This window comes from Delphinus delphis, chromosome 7, assembly GCF_949987515.2.
Source record: "Delphinus delphis chromosome 7, mDelDel1.2, whole genome shotgun sequence".
NCBI lineage: Eukaryota > Metazoa > Chordata > Mammalia > Artiodactyla > Delphinidae > Delphinus > Delphinus delphis.
Genome location: NC_082689.1, coordinates 32,964,707 through 32,983,873, shown reverse-complemented (window position 1 = coordinate 32,983,873; position 19,167 = coordinate 32,964,707). Strand labels below are relative to the sequence as shown.

The 19,167-nt window shown below is 37.5% G+C and overlaps 1 protein-coding gene across 1 annotated transcript in view; it reads right to left on the bottom strand.

The window, feature by feature from the left end:
- Window positions 1-721: 721 nt before the first annotated feature.
- ICA1L (islet cell autoantigen 1 like) overlaps window positions 722-19,167 on the bottom strand; it is a 42,553-nt gene continuing 24,107 nt past the window's right edge. Inside the window, exons 9-12 of the mRNA XM_060016279.1 lie at window positions 15,385-15,459; window positions 12,220-12,474; window positions 8,971-9,060; window positions 722-4,308 (exon numbers count right to left, since the gene is read on the bottom strand). Of these exons, the coding sequence (XP_059872262.1) occupies window positions 4,193-4,308; window positions 8,971-9,060; window positions 12,220-12,474; window positions 15,385-15,459 (536 nt within the window). The 3' untranslated portion in view covers window positions 722-4,192. The remainder of the gene's footprint in view (window positions 4,309-8,970; window positions 9,061-12,219; window positions 12,475-15,384; window positions 15,460-19,167) is intronic.

Here is a 19,167-nt window from a genome sequence, read left to right as displayed (position 1 = left end):
CCATTTCAGACAGACTATAAAATGAAATCACCTAGACCAGGGCTCCCCAACCTTTCTGGCACCAGGGACCGGTTTCGTGGCAGACAGTTTTTCCATGGACCGGAGCGGGTAGGGGGTTCAGGCGGTAGGTAATTCAAGTGAAGGGTAGCAGCACATGAAGCTTCGCTAGCTCGCTGGCTCGCCGCTCACTTCCTGCTGTGTGGCCCGGTTCCTAACAGCAGGGGGTTGGGAACCCCTGACCTAGGATCACAATTTAGTTCATACATAATATTAACAGTAGTTATTCCTGTTTGGTAGGTTGGTGGATCATTTCTTTGTCGTCTACTTTTACAGACTTTTAAATGAGAGTATTACTTTGAATTGGGATAAAGAAAACAACTCTTTTTTCTTTAATGTAAAAACATGCCCTTCAAAATCTTACCTGATGACACCACTCAGACCTTTATCTCCAGGTTGTACTTATTTTTGGACATTGGTTTATTTACACCACTGACTAGAGAACCATGTCTTGACTTTAGATGCCAAGGACAGTTCTTGCTGAACTCTTTAGTCTTCTTTTAAATGGCACATAAAACATGGAAGAAATTTTATGTTGGGCTTATGGATGTGACCCATCCTAACGAACAAACGTTTTTCTTCCTATCCTGTTCTATAGGTTTTCTTTGCTATATTTAAATACCTTACTGTTGTGTTTTAAATGCATTACTTTCAATACTGCTGAATTAGTTAATATTTTAAAGTTTGTGTTTCCTTCCTAGTTTAATGTCTATATGCCAAGATTCTGGGTCTGCTTCATTGCTCAAGGTAAGGAAATGCAGGGCTCTGCCCGTGCTATGGAAGGTAGAAATAACTGGATCAATCAATCCTGCCTTGCTTTTTATTCCTCCCTTCAACAAATCAGGTTAAATGTTATGGCTTATATTTCACTGGTTATTGCTTCTAGGCTCAAAATTCTGCTATTTGTTTGTATTTTGTTACTGAGAGTATTTACACAAAGAACACACATCCTGTTACTTCCCATATCTTACGCCACGAAGTCCCTCCTGCATGAAGTAAATTAGGAAGAATCAGTCTCACAAAGATATTAATTGCCCTGGTTTTATTTTCATTCTGTGGTATCTGTATCATTCAAACTACTTTCTTATTACTATGGTCCTGAGGTAAAACCCAAGTTTTTGAATAGAGAAACAATAACTGGATTTGTATTGTATTGAACACTTGAGCAAATAAACTTTGCTTTATGCCATCTTGTAATCTTTATTAAAAGAGGCTCAGAAAAATAGCACATTCAAACTTCCTTTGTTCATATGCTGTAAGACCTCTACACTTCCAGATGGTCTATAAAGATAGTTATGTGAAATATCCATAGTTGAAATACAAACACTTTTTCATTGTGCAAATACTGAAACCTGTTTCGTTAAAATACAGTTTGTTTCTAATCACATCAGTTATGTTTTACAATTAATGAAAGATTTCAAAAAATACAAAGTTATACCAATTTGATCTTAATCTGCCCTGGTATTCCTACCTCTCTTATAAAGTGGCTGAAGAAAGATTAGGCAAATTTTTAGTTCTTCTGGGGCTCTTCTAAGTTTAAATGCATTCTTATTTGGTATTAAAAAGTATAACATAGCTATTTCCCCCCATTTAATATAAAAAGCATCCATCTATTTGAAAGAGTTGTTCTCAGCCCACCCTTGGTTAAGGTTAATTAATATACTTCTTATTGAATGGTTATTCTAGATTTAACCAGGAAGCAACTGATCACTTTTCTGTTCTGTGTTTATCCTGTCCTTCCTGTCACTCCCTACTGAATATGTGCTTGGTTTCTTATTTTAGTTTGTCTTTTATTTTAGCTTTCCTATTATACCTATTTTAGGTGTAATATAGCCAAATTTCTGTTTCTGGACCTTAAATTAATGACTGAGCTTCAAATAATCTTGAGAAAATGTGAATAGTTACCTTCATTTTAATAGCAAAGTTTTAAATGTGCACTTCAAAAATGCAGTCAGACTTGCTGAAATTATAACTAGACTTGCTAAGGCAGTTAATGTTGCTCTGAGGCTAAACAAGCAACTACATACTCTGTTGAAAGCGAAAATGTTAGAGAAATTAAGAACTGAAGAATAAAAATCCTTGTATGTTTCTATTTTTTGATAACCTTTGCTCTTGGAAAATTGGGGTTAGTATCCCCTTCACATTCATGGTCTGGGATTTGGGCCTGGAGAGACTAGTGATTTTCCTCTGCGTTGAGTGTCTTTGTTTACATGAAATAACAAGGACTGCTCTGCATGCATGTGAGGAAGCGATACAAATATTTTTGAACTAATGCATTAGTGAAAATGAAAGAAAAATGGCAAAAACGCAAGACATAAAATTAACATTTTCTGAGATACTTCAAAGTTGAAAGCACAGAGCAACCATGGGTATAGAATTTAGATAGTGATTCATAATTATAACCCCTGGTGATTGAATTTTGGTGGAACAAAGACAGTATTGCATTCTGGGGCATTAAACTGAATAAAAAGGGAGAGTTACAAAATGCTTCTTAATGGTTAACCAAGTAAAGAAATAGGAATAAGCGTGTGAAAATATTTTAAGGAAGGATTTACATAACCTTAAGTCCATGTTTCTGACCCTCAGATACGGTCTTTCCAGCCTACACACTACTTGACCACAGTTGTGGTTTTCTAAATAGCTTGTGGGCAGTTCAGACTGTAGTTAGGCCAGACTGTTGTGGATGGGAAGTGGACTGCATTTTATCTGCCCTACTCCATTCCTAAAAAATGTTTTTCTGTATACAGAGACTCAGAGATTACAAGCAGTTCTCTTGTAAATAATAATTAAGCCTGTTTAGAACTAGGAGTACAATGAAAACTACTGTGAACGTCTTAGTTAAAATGTTTTCTTATGCAGATGCAATGGACTGGATGACAAGACACCTGGTGAACTGCCTCAGAACTAAAGGGTGGATGGGAAAAAAGAATAGGAAACTGAGTGACTGTGTGTATACAGTGGCTATGTTTTCATTAGCTTATGCTAACTTCATTAAATAGCCTTCCTTCCAATACTTAGACTCTAAACCTTTTAAGGGTAAGTTTGTCCTTAGTAATCAAATAGAGCCTCAGATGATGTCACCCACAGAAAAGTGGAAAAACACTCCCTTACTGATGGTATAGAGCTTTCTGTAACTTTGCCAGAAAGCATTCTGGGTTAAATCATGTCAAGAAATGTGGGGTAGTAAGTATTGCAAATCTGTACGAGGGTAAGTTAATTAGAATTCTTTTTCCTCATTCAGATAGAAGTTTCTGGGTCATTTCAGGAACACTACTGCCAGTTGCTCAGGGAGTATCCTCCCCTCATTTTCTTTCAGGAAGCATATGAATACAGTACATTGTAGTAGCAATGTGTGAAGAATCAAGCCTGAAGACACTTGGACAATGTCTGAAGTACCACCATAGGATGGACATTCTTGTGGTTTATAAAATGGGAAGAGAGGTTTTTCTGTTTATGCAAAGGATGGACTTCTTAGCAAATAAATCATCCTGCTACTTCCCCAAGAAAATTCAATAATGAAATCGGGGGGTGTCCATGATTTTGTATGAAGGAAAAAAAACTAAGGAATATTACATTTTAGCCTCCAAGTGGAGAAAACAAGCACCAAGTTTCTCTGTGATTTCACTGAAGCAAATTGAGTTCTCAAATCTTTTATTCTACCTTTCTAACTAAAGAAAAAACTGGTCTGGTTCTAGTGCTATTTTCCACAACAGAGAATTCCCCCTGCCACCGTTTTATTTAAAAACCAACCCCCCAATCACAACCCAGTTTACATGCTGTCCTTTCTCTAGATACAGAATTCTCACAGCCAGCAAGGCAACGTATACATAAAAGGCTTTCCAAACAGATAAACACAACTCCTACTGATAATTATTCCTAGCTGTTATTTTTGAACTAACTTTTGGTATGTATTTCAGACTCAATAGTTTCTAATATTTTCCATATATTATCAACAGCTGCAAATCCAAGATATTAAAGAGATACTTAATGTATTAAAACGTGGTCCTTTCCATCTGTCTAACCTTGCAAACACAAGGTTTTCGTATATGGGTGACAACATAAACTCCTTTCCACAAAGGCAGTTAAGTTGCAAAATTGGTGTCTCAAGGCCATCGAAGTGGCATCATAACTTCAGTCAAGCATTAAGAAGTTCATCATCTGAGTGTCCAATAGCATCTGGGTTTGAAAGCGGATCCAAGTCTGCAAATAGATTGAACCAGGCTGACATGTCTTGGTTACCACTGTTGGGAGCTATTAAAAAAGAAAAAAACACATTAGAGTCTCAGATTTTAAAAATCACATTATTGTACCACTTTTATGATTTTAAAGTAGATGCTTCTTTTGAATCAAATTTAAGAAGTTGACAAGTATAAACATCAATTACGTCTCCTTGAGGATAATTTTGAAAAGCTAATGCAAATAACCTCATGCTTTGCTGAGGCTATTTAAGTAATTGCATGTTGCTCTGAGAAAGGACTTGATTAAAAGTGAAAAGGCAGGAAGTAGAAGGCTCTCAGGTAAGTTCAGAATTTAACCTTTGTTCCTACAAAGTAGGAACATTACACTTGTAAACTTAGTATTTAAAATCTATATTTATTATAAAAGTAATATTAAAATACTAGACATAGGGGGGAAAATCCCCTAATCCTATCACATTTCCATGTGTACTTTAAAATTTTTGATAAATATATTGTGGAAAAATACATATATATATATATATTATGGAGCGGGTTATGTCTCGGATACGACTTCCTGTTTGTTACCTGGCTGGAAAATTGCATATATCGATAGTGTACAAGTTGTGTGGCAGATAGTCAAGGATACACATCTATACTGAAGGCTGGGACTAGTAAAAAACTGTGCAGGGCGCAGACAGTGGGTCATCTCAGAAAGCTAGGCTCTTGAAGGCCAGGGCGTCCAGAAAGCAGGGCTGAGAGCCAGGGGACAATCTAAAGACCTAAGACCAGGGACGCAGTGGGCAAAGGATGGAAGGCAGTCCTGCTCAGAAGAGTCTAAGGCAACCCTCTCTTATAATCACTCATGGTTACCAATTTCCACGGATCAGAGGGCTGGAGTTTGGGCTGTGGGGATCCCAAGCCTCAGGGATCAGGACAGAGTGAAAGGCTGCATTGTGTGTCCAGTTCTGCTTCTGGGAACCCCAAGGTAGTGTCAGTGATACCCACACAAATTCTGGCTTTGAGTCCTGGGTATACTACCTACTAATAAGTAATAATGGGCAAGTCATTTAACTTCAGGGGCCCTTGCTTCCTCATCTGTAAAGTAATGGTCATATAATTTATTATTTTTTAAATTTTTATTGGAGTATAATTGCTTTACAATGTTGTGTTAGTTTCTACTGTACAGCAAAGGATTATAGGCAAATAGCAGCTTTCCCAATACCTCAGCCTTTTCGTGTTCAATTCTGAAATTTACTCACTTTTATAGTCTCTATTTTTAATAATTTAGCACAATTCAGTTTACTGAGTTTAAGAAGAGAAAACTATAATTATGAATAGTCTGAATCCCTAAGGGATGGCTGTATTCAGAAGTGGCTGCTGTGAATCTGTGATTTGCTTGGAATTGATGGATTTCCCCAATCGATTTATCCCAAAGCATTAGGAAGAATTAAAATAGGGTTCCAGGAGTCCACAATGATACATACCAACAAATAAGTAAAAAATGAGGGACAAGACAAAGCCTTTCCATATAGTAGAACGTAACTAATAAAGGCGGAGGGGAGAGGAGATGGAAGACCGCCATTTGGCAACAGCCACCGCAGGAATTATCAACGAATGCTAAATTAGCGGGTGCAACTTTGATACTCAGAAATAAGCCATTCGCACAGTTGCAAAATATTTTTCCACATGATAATTATTAATTACAAAGGGAAAAATATAATAGTAATTTGACAGTGAACAAACCTGGCCGGCACCACCTTAACCAAGTGATCAGAGTTAACGTTATAAGCAATAGGACAAAATAGACATCATGTGCCTCCTGATACGGTTTATTAAGAACACACAACATCGTTCCTGTGCTGCTAGTCTTGCCAAAATGCATAACACGAGTCTAATTATGAGACAACATCAGATAAACCCAACTCAAGGAATATTCTACAAAACAAATGGCCTGTACACCACAAAAAAAGCCAAAACGATGAAAGACAAAGATTGAGGAACTTTTCCAGATTAAGAAACTAAAGAGACTTGACAACTAAATACAGTGTGTGATCCTGGACTAGGAAAAAAATCTTCTTTGTTACAAAATACATTAGTGGGACAATTGACAAAATATGAATAAGGTCTATAGATTAGATAATAGCAGTGTGGCAATGTTAATTTCTGATTTTGATCACTGAATTGTGATTTTGTGACAGAATGTCCTTGTTTTTAGGAAACAGATGCTTAAGTGTTTAGGGGTAAAGGGGCATTATGCCTGCTACTTAGTCTCAGAATAATTTCAGTTCAGAAGAAATTACATACATATTACACACATAGAGAGAGACTAAGGTGAACATGGTGAAATCTAGGTGAAAACATATAGAAATATTTTGTATTTTTGCAAGCCTTTCTGTAGGACTAAAATTATTTGAAAAATTTAAAATATTGATACCACAAGGATTCAGAAGTCAGCCTGAAAGGGCTCCCACTGGTCAACACAGGGGCAATTTGAGCACCAAAATGATTAAGTACAGTAGTGATTATAAACCATTGAAAAAATACGAATCTATTCTGACAATAAATACATTCGTAAATGGGGAAGAAGGTATTTTTTTGTTTACAGCAGGGTATTGATGGATGGTGGAAGGAGCCAATTGTATAGCATGTGAATTATATGTCAATAAGGATGTTTTAAAAATGATTAATGGATGAATGGATAAACAAAATGTGGTATATCCATACAATGAAATGTTATTCAACTTTAAAAAGAAAGGAAATCCTGTCACATGCTACAACCTGGATGAACTTTGAGGACATTATGCTAAGTGTAATAAGCCAGTTACAAAAAGACAAATACATTCCACTTATATGAGGTATCTAAAGTAGTCAAATTCATAGAAACAGAAAGTAAAACGGTGGTTACCAGGGCTGGGGAGAGAGAATGGGGAGTTAGTGTTTAATGGGTGGAGTTTCAGATTTGCAAGATGAAAAGTTCTGGAGATCCGTTTCACAGCAATGTGCATATACTTAACATTACTGAGCTGTACACTTAAAAATGGTTAAGATGCCAATAAAGATGTTAAAAAAAATGGTTAAGATGGTAAATTTTGTTATGTGTTTTTACAATAAACAAAAGTGGAGGGAGTGCTAGGGTTGGAAAAATCACTTTTCATCCATCACAATAAAGACTGAATGAGGCAAAAAGCAACAATGGATGCTAAATCTATGTGGAAATTCTGACAAAGAGCAGGACGTGTACAAGGTCGCAAAGTGTCTCCCCACAGACTGCTTAGTAATTGCAAGGGAAGATCAAATAAAACAAAATAGTAATTGTATAGGAGAAAAACTGGACAACACCTTGATAGAGTGGTCAACATTAACAACACCCATGAGGGAGAGAGGAATAACTTTGAGATGTGAAACCCTGAGAAAGGAGCATCACCTATGTGTATTCTCGTCAGGATAACCTGACTAGATATATTCAGGATAACGAATAACCTAAATTTAATTATAAGGAGACCTCAAATAAAACTGAAATAAGGAGCAGTGTATTAAAAACAAAAAACAGTGGACCAGAGGGGCTATATTCTTTTAAAATGCCCATGTCCAGAAATCAAAGAGAAGTTGTGGAAATGTTTCAGATTAAAAGAGACTAAAGGGACATGGCAACTGAATACAATACATGACCCTAGACTCTCTGTCCCAGGGGGGGACAGTGCCATAAAGGACATTATGGAGTCAACTCACAAAAATGGAATACACATACATGGTGGATCATAGAAAAGGATTACGTTAATATTAACAGCCATACTATGGTTGTGCAAGAGAATATACCTATTCTTAGGAAACACAAACTGCAGCATTAAGGGGTAAAGGGTCATGGTGTATGTAACTTACCCTCAAGTGGTTCAGATAAAATAGCACACGCATTACACACACACACACAAGCCTGCATAAAGCAAACGGGGTAAAATACAACAGGTGAATCTGAGTAAAGGATATACATGTGTTCTTTGTGCCATTTTCATTTATGAAATATTTCTGTACGTCTGAAATTATGTCCAATTAAAAAGGTAAATCAGCATCAGTGACTAAGATTAATATGTATCTAAGATCCTGCAAGACAGAGAATGTGTCAATTTTCTATGTATATCCTACATGGTAATTACAACATGGACCAGCTCCGCAGACAAAATATAGTAAGTATGCCTAGAGCCCGTGCTCCGCAACAAAAGAAGCCACTGCATTGAGAAGCCCACGCACCACAATGAAGAGTAGCCCCCACTCACTGCAACTAGAGGAAACCCGGGCACAGCAACAAAGACCCAACACAGTCAAAAATAAATAAATTTAAAAAATATATATAGTAAGTACTCAATATATATTAGCAATTACTACGTACCAGGCCTTATGCTAAGACCCTGGGCACGTTCTTTGTCAATAGGCATTCTGTAAACAAAGGGCATCTTCTATCCCTAATGGTATTATCCATTATCAACAAACCTTAACACAAAATATAAAAGATTAAGGTACAGAATTTAGTTTACTATGGCAGCTCACAATTTCTGTTCAATTCTTTCCACAGTGAGGGATAGCTAGATACAGCTTTCATTTTAATTCATTATTAACAAAGTACTTTTCTGGACAATATGAGGTGAAGACTGTAACATGGTCCTTTTCTAAATTTACCTGAATTTGACTGATTGTTAATATGATGGCATATTACTTGTGATAATATAAGTAAATAACTTACATTTTGTTAATTTCTTTGGACTCTGTGAAGGCACTGACTGGTTATCAATGTGTGAAAGAGGAAGTTCTAATCCCCCTTGGGAGGCCCAGCCTGGGGAAAGAGAAATAATGAATTATCCATTATTAATCAAGTAGAAAGTAGCATCAGCAAAACAGGAAAAGGGGAAAATATCTAATAAAAGTCCTCCAATCTTTGTACCAGGGCAATATTCCACAGTATAAGACATATATCTGCTATTATGAATTTTATTCAAATCATCTAAGTTTAGTCCCAGCTAGAGTTAGACTTTCTTACATTTTGCAAAGTGGTTCTGAAATAAATATATAAGCCTTTTTTCTTTAAAACAATGGCAAATGGATAAGGTGTAGAAAGAGAAGCTGTAAGGAGTCAGGAAGAGAGGAAATAAACATGACAATTAGAATCCTGAAACCTATGAATAATAGGTTTATACCCTTTGACTTGGTAATCCCATTCCTAGAAATTTATCTTAAGGAAATAATTTAACTGAAGGAAAAAGTACATGCATGATTTTGTTTATTGCAGCATTATAACATGAAAAAGTAGAAACAATAAGGAAGGAATTAAGTGTATTATGGTGGACAAATGTGATGAAATATGATATACTCCTTAAAAAGTATCATTATGAATACTAGTAACACAGGGCAATGTCTACTGTAACATGAAAACGTATTTATACTATAATTAAAACACAGCACTAGAAAGGAACTTAGATTATCTGGCCTACTACCTTCCTTGTACAGTAGAGATCATCTGAGGCCCAAGTTCTTACTTGGGGCTCCTAGAACATAGATCTTTAAACCCTCAGGGCAGCTCATCTTCCTGGTCTACATCACAGGAGAAAAAGAGGTAGACATAAAGGAGAGACTAGTGAAGTAGGAAGAGTCCTGTGCGGGGAGAAGTTTTAACAGTTTAAACTGCCTGATGACTCAGCAAGACACTCAAACACAATTGCCTTGGCTATTACGTGGGAATATCCCGTCAGCCTGCAGGCAGGAACCAAGACAGACGTTCTGACTAGTGCAGAAATCCTGTTGATATTGTACGGCCAGAAAATAAGAGAAGAGTCCAGAGCTGCTGGTGATGTGGCAAGTGAAGGAGAGAGAGCAGGAGTTCATAGCAGACAGTGAATCAGTTTGTAAATCTTTATAACTATTGGGCCATCGATATGCCACACGAGAATAGCTGCTGTCTAAAATTTTACCACAAGCAAAACATCTGAATTATCCTAGACAGGGGGACTCGTTATCAAATAGTACGGTCCATTCTTACTTTTAGGTTATTTAACCAATTCTTAACTGAGTCATTATTTAACTGATATTTATTTTATTTATTGAGCTAACTTTTATGCTGCTGTCATAGAAAGCACCAAGATAAATCACCCCACAGATCATGCCCTTGAGGTGCTTGAAGATTGGATAAAGCATGATGGTCTTGCAGATAAAGTATGAACATAATTATTTTAATACAAAGTACAATGCATTAAGACACCGTGAGGTGCCGTGAGGCTGAAAGACAGGGATATAAGGCAGGATAAACTATGATTGCAGGGCTTCCCTGGTGGTGCAGTGGTTAAGAATCCGCCTGCCAACACCAAGCCCTGGTCCAGGAAGATCCCACATGCCACGGAGCAACTAAGCCCATGCGCTACAACTACTGAGCCTGCACTCTAGAGCCTGTGAGCCACAACTACTGAGCCCATGAGCCACAATTACTGAAGCACACCTAGAGCCCATGCTCCGCAACAAGAGAAGTCTCCGCAATGAGAAAGAAGCCCGCGCACCGCAACAAAGAGTAGCCCCTGCTCGACGCAACTAGCGCAGCAACGAAGACCCAATGCAGCCAAAAATAAACAAAAATAAAATCTATATTAAAAAAAGAACTATGATCACATCCATGAAAACCAGTAAAGCACTGCAGGAGGCCAGAGGAGGGAGAAAGCATTTCCACTTGGCAGTACTGAGGGAGTCCTCAAGGTTGGTGTGGCGGAGGAAACACTGGATGGGAACCTAATATTTGGGCCCAAGTCCACACTCTATTAGAGAACATTACAGCCAAAGAGGGGCATGAACAAAGATGCCTCAGAAGGGTCTGGAAACAGTACGGTTACCGAAAATAGCAGGTATTTTGAAATAAGGTAGGAGATAAGGGTGGAAATGCAGGCACAGGCAGGTTTGATCCTGGGGCCAATGGTGCTTTATTTTTGAAAAATGTAAGCAGGGTGCTGACATCTGAATCTGCTTCATAGAGAGAGAACTTTGGAGGAAACATGGAAGACGAATTGGGGTTTGGGAGACCTGTTAGGAGGAGTCACAGTAACCCAGGAAACCAAATGAGGTTCTAAAGGGCAGAGGAGGAGGAGTGGGAAATTTGAGACACGTTTTAGAAACAGAATTGACAGGACTTCGGAACCAATATGGAAGTGGGGAGCAAAATGATTCCCAAAGTGTTGGGTTGGACACAGGATGGTGGAATAGCAGGTGAGTGGAGAGAGTCCTTGACATATAAGCAAAGCAGGTGACCCTTTCCTGCTCCCAGCTTTCCACCACAGTCCTCCATCCCCGCTGCCTTGCCCTGAAGGCTGCTGTGGAACCAGCTCCAGACCTATTCCTTTTGCTCTTGTTAACTCTGAGCCCATAGGAAGAGAACACATCGAGTTTTGCTAGGTGGAACAAACAGTATCACTTGCCCTAGGCAGGGTAACTTAGCAAGTCAAGAGTTTTAAACAAGACACTGATTTTCTATGTAGAGAAGACACCTGGGAAAGTCAATGAAAAAATGTGGGGTTTAGTGGAGGTGGCAGGAAAGCAGCCCTTATTTCACTCTCGTTGACAGACTCCAATGATATTTATTTTTCCCGTTGACTGGTGTGACTGCAGATTTTATCTAGTAGTACAGAAGCTAACTCAATCTCCTTGTTGATTTCAGCATCCACAGGCACATATTTTTGCTTCACAAAGATACAACAATTCGGGCTTCCCTGGTGGCGCAGTGATTGAGAGTCCGCCTGCCGATGCAGGGGACGCGCGTTTGTGCCCCGGTCCGGGAAGATCCCACGTGCCGCGGAGCGGCTGGGCCTGTGAGCCATGGCCGCTGAGCCTGCGCGTCCGGAGCCTGTGCTCCGCAACGGGAGAGGCCACAACAGTGAGAGGCCCGCGTACCGCAAAAAAAAAAAAAAAAAAAAAAAGATACAACAATTCAAGGGTATCCAAAGGTTGCATAGACACTTACTGTTGAAAGCTCCAGCAGCATGAAGGCCAAGGTCGAAGAGTTGTGAAGGAAGGAATCCTGAGGAGTGAGCAAGAGGCTCAGACCCCCCAGAAGGCTCCTGGGATGTAAGACTGGCCTTGGGGCTCCCAAAGACAGCCTGGCATTCCTGGGAAAATTCACTAGCACTCCAACAACCAGGACTTAGGAGGCTGTTCAGAAATGAGAATTCCTTCTCAAAATCATCTTCCAATGAATCTACTGGTACGTCTTTTGCAACTGTTGAGTGAATATAAAAACAGAATGGTTTTTTTCTTTTTGAGGAAATGAGAGTAGGATATAGGGCAAATCAAGTTTGTTTCATTGTGCTCATACTTTATTAACATAATTTTTAATGAACAATTAAACTGATTAGGAGTTTATGTGAAAATAATTTCTAATTAGGTAGGCTACAGATCAAAATGACCACATTTCACAATGAAAATATTAATAGTTATGAATATTTATGTATAAAATAATTAAGCAACCATCTATGTAAGACAGAAACAGGAAATGCAAGGAGAAACTGAAACAAATTAAAAATAGGAGACTTTAATATACTACTCTCAGTAAAAAAACAGGCCAAGAGGACAAAAGTAAAGATATAAAAGATCTAAACAGCATAAAAAAACACGGTAGTTACTTTTGAATATAAGCAAAACCCTAACAGAAAATGTACCTTTTTCTCAGGCACACACTGAAAATTCACATAAATCAATTATAACTAAGGCACACACACAAACAGTTTCTTAAAATAGAAATATTACGAACAACATACTCTGATTATAATGCAATAAAATGAGACAACTTTTTTAATGAAACCAGAAAGATAAAAATCTCTTCCACTTGCACATTTTTATACCTTCTATTAAACAATTCTTGGTTGGAAGGGTAATGGAATTTCAGAAAAATGATAAAGAAGACATTTCATATCATAATCCATGGGATATTTAAATAACAACTAACATGAAAAATCATGACCCTAAATATCAATAAAATATCATTAATAAATAAATATTTATTTATCATTATCAATAAAAATGAAACATAGGGGCTTCCAGCATGATAGAATGATGAGGTCTAGGGACCCGCACGTCAGTTTTAAGTAACTGGTGAAAATGATTTTAAAAACAACCATTTAAAGTCTCTGGAAGTTGTTCCAAGGACACACACCAAGTGTAGAAACATTTACTCAAGAAAATCTATTAAAATTTAGAAAAGAATGAAAGACTTGAACTAAGAACCACTCTCTTCCACCCACTTCTCAATTCAGCCAGATGAAAATTCGCTCTAGCCTGGCGGGAGTGGGGGAGTAGGAGAAGGATTAATTGCAAACAAGCATGAGAGAATTTGGGGGTAATGGGAATAGTCTAATAGTCAATTGTGATGGTTGCACAACTCTATAAATTTACTAAAAGTCATTGAATTTTATACTTACAGTGGGTGAATTTTATGGTACTTAAATTATACCTTGATAAAGCTGTTAAAAAATCAAGAGATTTTGTACAACTCTATGTAAATAAATTAGAAAACCTAGACAAAATGAATAATTTCTGAGAAAAATATAATTTACTAAAATTGGTCCCAGTACAGATAGAAAGCTTAAACAGATCAATTTCCATAGAGAAGAAAACACAAAAAATCACAGGCCTAGATGTTTTCACAGGGCATAGATGCTGAAAAACCTGTTGGCAAAATTCAACAATCATTCCTAATAAAAACTCTTGAGAAAACAGGAATGTATGGATACTTAACACTGTAAAATATATACCTCAGTCCAAAAGCTAGCGTCTTAATTAATTCAGAAACAGTACAGGCATTGACACTAAGATCAGGAACAATACTATTTCACATTGTTCTGGTGGTAGTAACCAATGCAATTAAACAAAAGAAATTAATTACAGTCACAAGAATTGATAAAGAAAAAACAGGACTATCTCTATTTGCAGAAGACATGATGGTATACCTGGAATGTTCCAGAAAATCAATGATAAAACTAACTCAAACTATAAGCAAGTTCAGCAAGGTAGCAGGATATATGGTTAACATGCAAAAATTGTATCAATACACAAAATAATAACCAGTTAAAAGATAAAATGGAAAGAAAATGTCATTTATAACGGCAATAAAAGAAATAAAATATTCAGAAATAAACTTAACAAGAAATGTTCAAAACCTCTAAGAAAAAACTATATCAGAAAGATAGACAAGTAAACTTTAATAGAAAGATGCCCTTTGTTTCTGCTTAGGATGTCTTGACATCAGCAAGCTGTCAGTTTTCCTATTTAATGTGATCACAATAAAAATATCAATGAATTTTTTTATGGAGCTAGACAGTTTGATATAAAACTCATATTGAAAAATAAACATGCAAGAGTAGTTAAGAAAATAATGAAACGAAGAGGAAGATACTAGTCCCACCAGATACAAAAACACACAAAAAAGTTTCTATGAAAGTCCAGAAATAGACTCAAATACATATAGAAATCTAGCATATGATTGGAAGTTATCTCAAATTACTGGGGCAAACATGGCATTAAAAAAATAATATAAAGGATAGCCATTTGCAAAAAGATAACATTTAATCCACTGTTAACGCCATATTGCATAAATAAACTCCAAATGAATTGGAGATCTAAATATAAAAAATAAAACTATACAAATATTAAAAGAAAACATAAACGAACTCCTCTAACCTCGGTTTTGCATATGACAAAAACCAGATCCAATAAAATAAAAGATTAATAAATTTGACTACATAAAATGTTTAAAACTTTTTCGTGGCAAGAAGCAACTATAGGAAAAGTCGAAAGACAAACTAGGAGAAAATGTTTGCAATGCTTGGCAGAGACATTCAAGGTAGTATTTACTGAGTACCTACGTTGCTGGATGGTAGAGACACATGAGACAGTAAGATAAACACAGTGCCACATGTCCTCACAGTTACAGAGATACATTCCACAGGGCCAAAACATACAGAATAAGCAATTATTTCATTTCCATTGGCATGTGCTACAAAGTAGAAGCATAGGATTGCATTCCTGTGTAGAGACCTATACAGATTTTCATGTTATGGAAATAAATATTAAATAAAAACTAAAGAATTTTAAATAATAAATTATCCATATATATAGTGAAATTATAATTTACCATTTTCAGAGTTAGAAAACTGAGGTGCTCCAAATTCTCTTATTCCAGAATGTTTTTCCTTGTGATCTTCAGTTGCTGAAACAAAAGCACATAAAAGATAGCTGAACAAGAAGAAATTTAGCATGCTTATTTACTATGGTTTTTTTTTTTTTTTTTTTTTTTTTGCGGTACGCAGGCCTCTCAGTGTTGTGGCCTCTCCCATTGCGGCGCACAGGCTCCGGATGCGCAGGCTCAGCGGCCATGGCTCACGGGCCCAGCCGCTCCGCGGCATGCGGGATCCTCCCGGACTGGGGCACGAATCCGTGTCCCCTGCATCGGCAGGCAGACTCTCAACCACTGCGCCACCAGGGAAGCCCCCCTACTATAGTATTTTATGATAATGTGACCAAACTGTTCAATTGACCACATCAGATTATAATACATATATCTAAAAATTTAAAGAACCATATATAAAAACCACATATGTATATATATAATACTATATATATATACACAAATAAATTTGTAATACCCACAGGTATTCAGGTCCTCTGTTATATCTATGCCCTCTTGAAAGTTAAAAGTTTTCATATTCCATGTAAATTGGTGCAGTGGCTATGGAAAACAATATGGAGGTTCCTCAAAAAATTTAAAAATAGAATTACCATATAATCCAACAATGCCACTTCTGGGTATTTATCCAAAAAAATGAAAACACTATTTCAAAAAGTTAAATGCACCCCCATGTTCATTGCAGCATTATTTACAATAGTCAAGATATGGAAACAACCTAAGTGTCCAACGATGGGTGAATGGATAAAGAAAATGTGGTTCATATATACAATAGAACATTATTCAGCCATAAAAAAATGAATGATATCTTACCATCTGCAATGACATGGATGGACTTTGAGGGCATTATGCTAAGTGAAATAACTCAGAGAAAGACGAATACTGTACCATCTCACTTATATGTGGTATCTAAAGAACAAACAAAACCCGAGCTCACAGATGTAGAGAACAGTGCTGGAGGCCAGAGGCAGAGGCAGGGGTGGAGGCAAAATGAGCGGAGGGAGTCAAAAGGCACAAAACTTCCAAATAAATAAGTCATAACGATGTAATGTACAGCATGTCGACTATAGTTAATACTGTAGTGCATATGTGAAAGTTGCTAAGACAGTAAATCTTAAAAGTTTTCATCACAAGAAAAAATTTGTAACTGTGTATGAGGATGGATGTTAGCTAGACTTACTGTGGTGATCATTTTGCAGTGTATACATATAGCCAAACATCATGTTGTACACCTGAAACTAACACAATGTTATATGTCAATTATACCTCAGTTAAATAAAGTTTTTCACATTCCAAAGCCTATTCCTTCCTTGGTGGATTTGTTCTCATTCTATAGTCTCCGAAAGGCCATTTTATACAGCTGACCCTAACAATAAGGGTTTGAATTACACAGGTCCACTTATATGTGGATTTTTTCAATAAATACACTGGAAAAAATTTTGGAGATTTGTGACAATTTGAAAAAACTCACAGAAGAACCTCACAGTCAAGAAATATCAAAATCATTAAGAAAAATTAGGTATGTCATGAATGCATAAAATATATATACATACTAGTCTTTTTATCATTTACACCATAAAATACACACAGATCTATTATAAAAAGTTAAAATTTATCAAAACTTATGCACACATCATTGATATGGCACAGTTTGCAGCTGAGAGAAATGTAAACAAACGTAAAGATGCAGTAATTAAATCATAACTGCATAAAATTAACTGTAGTAATTTCATAGCCACCTCCGGTTGCTACTGTAGTGAGTTCAAGTGTTGGGAGTATCAGCTTAAAATGCCGTGTGACACTAATCATCGCCACACGACCATTTCCTTTCTCCAATAAATTGTGTATCACAGTAAAAACTGATCTCTCAAGTCTTGCGTCTTTTTCATGTTTACGGTAATACTGTAAACTCTGAATAACACCACGGGACCCATAGGAAGTGCCACTAGTGATGCTGGAAGTGCTTCCAAGAAGCACAGAAAATTACAAGAAAATGTTGAAATGCTTGGTATGTATCATAGATTGAGGTATGCAGCTGCAGTTGCCCATTTCAAGATAAATGAATCCAGGGTAAGGACCATTGTAAAAAAAAACAAAAGGAAATTCATGAAGCCATCACTGCAGCTGTGCCAGCAGGTGCAAAAACCTCACACATTTGGTAAAGTACCTTTTTATCTCGTATTAAAAATGCAGTTTTGGGCTTCCCTGGTGGCGCAGTGGTTGAGAGCCTGCCTGCCGATGCAGGGGACACGGGTTCGTGCCCCAGTCCGGGAAGATCCCACATGCCGCGGAGCGGCTGGGCCCGTGAGCCATGGCCGCTGAGCCTGCGCGTCCGGAGCCTGTGCTCCGCAACGGGAGAGGCCACAACAGTGAGAGGCCCGCCTACCGCAAAAAAAAAAAAAAAAAAAAGCAGCTTTTATGTGGGTGCAGGATTGCTATAAGAAAGGCGTACCTATAGACTAATATGATTTGAGAAAAAGCAAAGTCATTATATGACAATCTAAAGCAAAAGGAAGGTGATGGATCTAATGCTGGAGAATTCAATGACAGTAAAGGATGGTTTGATAATTTTAAAAAGGGGTTTGGCTTAAAAAAGGTCAAGATAACAGGAGAAACTGTGTTGAAAAAGATACAGCAGACGAGTTCCCAGATGACATTAAGAAAATCATTGATATGAAAGGATATCTGCCTGAACAGGCTTTTAATACAGACAAAACTGTCCTATTCTGGTAAAAAAATGCCACTAGGGACATTTATTAGTAAGGAAGAGGAGTGAGCACCAGGATTTAAGGCAGGAACGGATAGGCTAACTCTTCTGTTTTGTGCAAATGCAGTCAGATGCATGATCAGGACTGCCCTCATCTATAAAGCTGCCAACCCCCAAGCCTTGAAGGGAAAAGGTAGACACCAGCTGCCAGTCTTCTGGTGCACAACAAGAAGGACTGGACCATGAAAACCCTTTTTCTGAATCGGTTTCACTGATGCTTTGTCCCTGAAGTCAGGAAGTTCCTTGCCAGGAAGGGACTGACTTCTAAAGTTCTTTTGAAATTGGACAATGCCCCTGGCCATCCAGAGCCCCAGAGTTAACACCGAAGGCATCCAAACAGTCTAGCAGTTACACTAGGCTACAATAATGCAATCATATTGCTGCTTCTTTGTTAGAGACGCATGAATCGTTACACCTGTAAATAAATATGAATCTTTTTCACATTATCTTTTTATTTTTGATGCCTAGTGTTAGTAATACATATAATATCTACAGTGTTTTCTATTATGTAAGACAATATTGATGTAGGTACTGATAGATGACCCATCTTGTAAACAATGTACATGTACTGTATTCATAAATACAGCGCAGTACTGTAAAGGTATTTTATCATCCTTATAATTTTCTTTTTTTTAATTTATTTTTGGCTACATTGGGTCTTCATTGCTGCTTGTGGGCTTTCTCTAGTGGCAGCGAGCGGGGCCTACTCTTTGTTGCGGTGTACGGGCTTCTCATTGCGGTGGCTTCTCTTGTTGTGGAGCACGGGCTCTAGGTGCGCAGGCTTCAGTAGTTGCAGCATGAGGGCTCAGTAGTTGTGGTACATGGGCTTAGTTGCTCCGTGGCATGTGGGATCTTCCTGGACCAGGGCTTGAACCCGTGTCCCCTGCATTGGCAGGCAGATTCTTAACCACTGCTCCACCAGGGAAGTCTCTTCCTTATAATTTTCTTAATAACTTTCTCTTTTC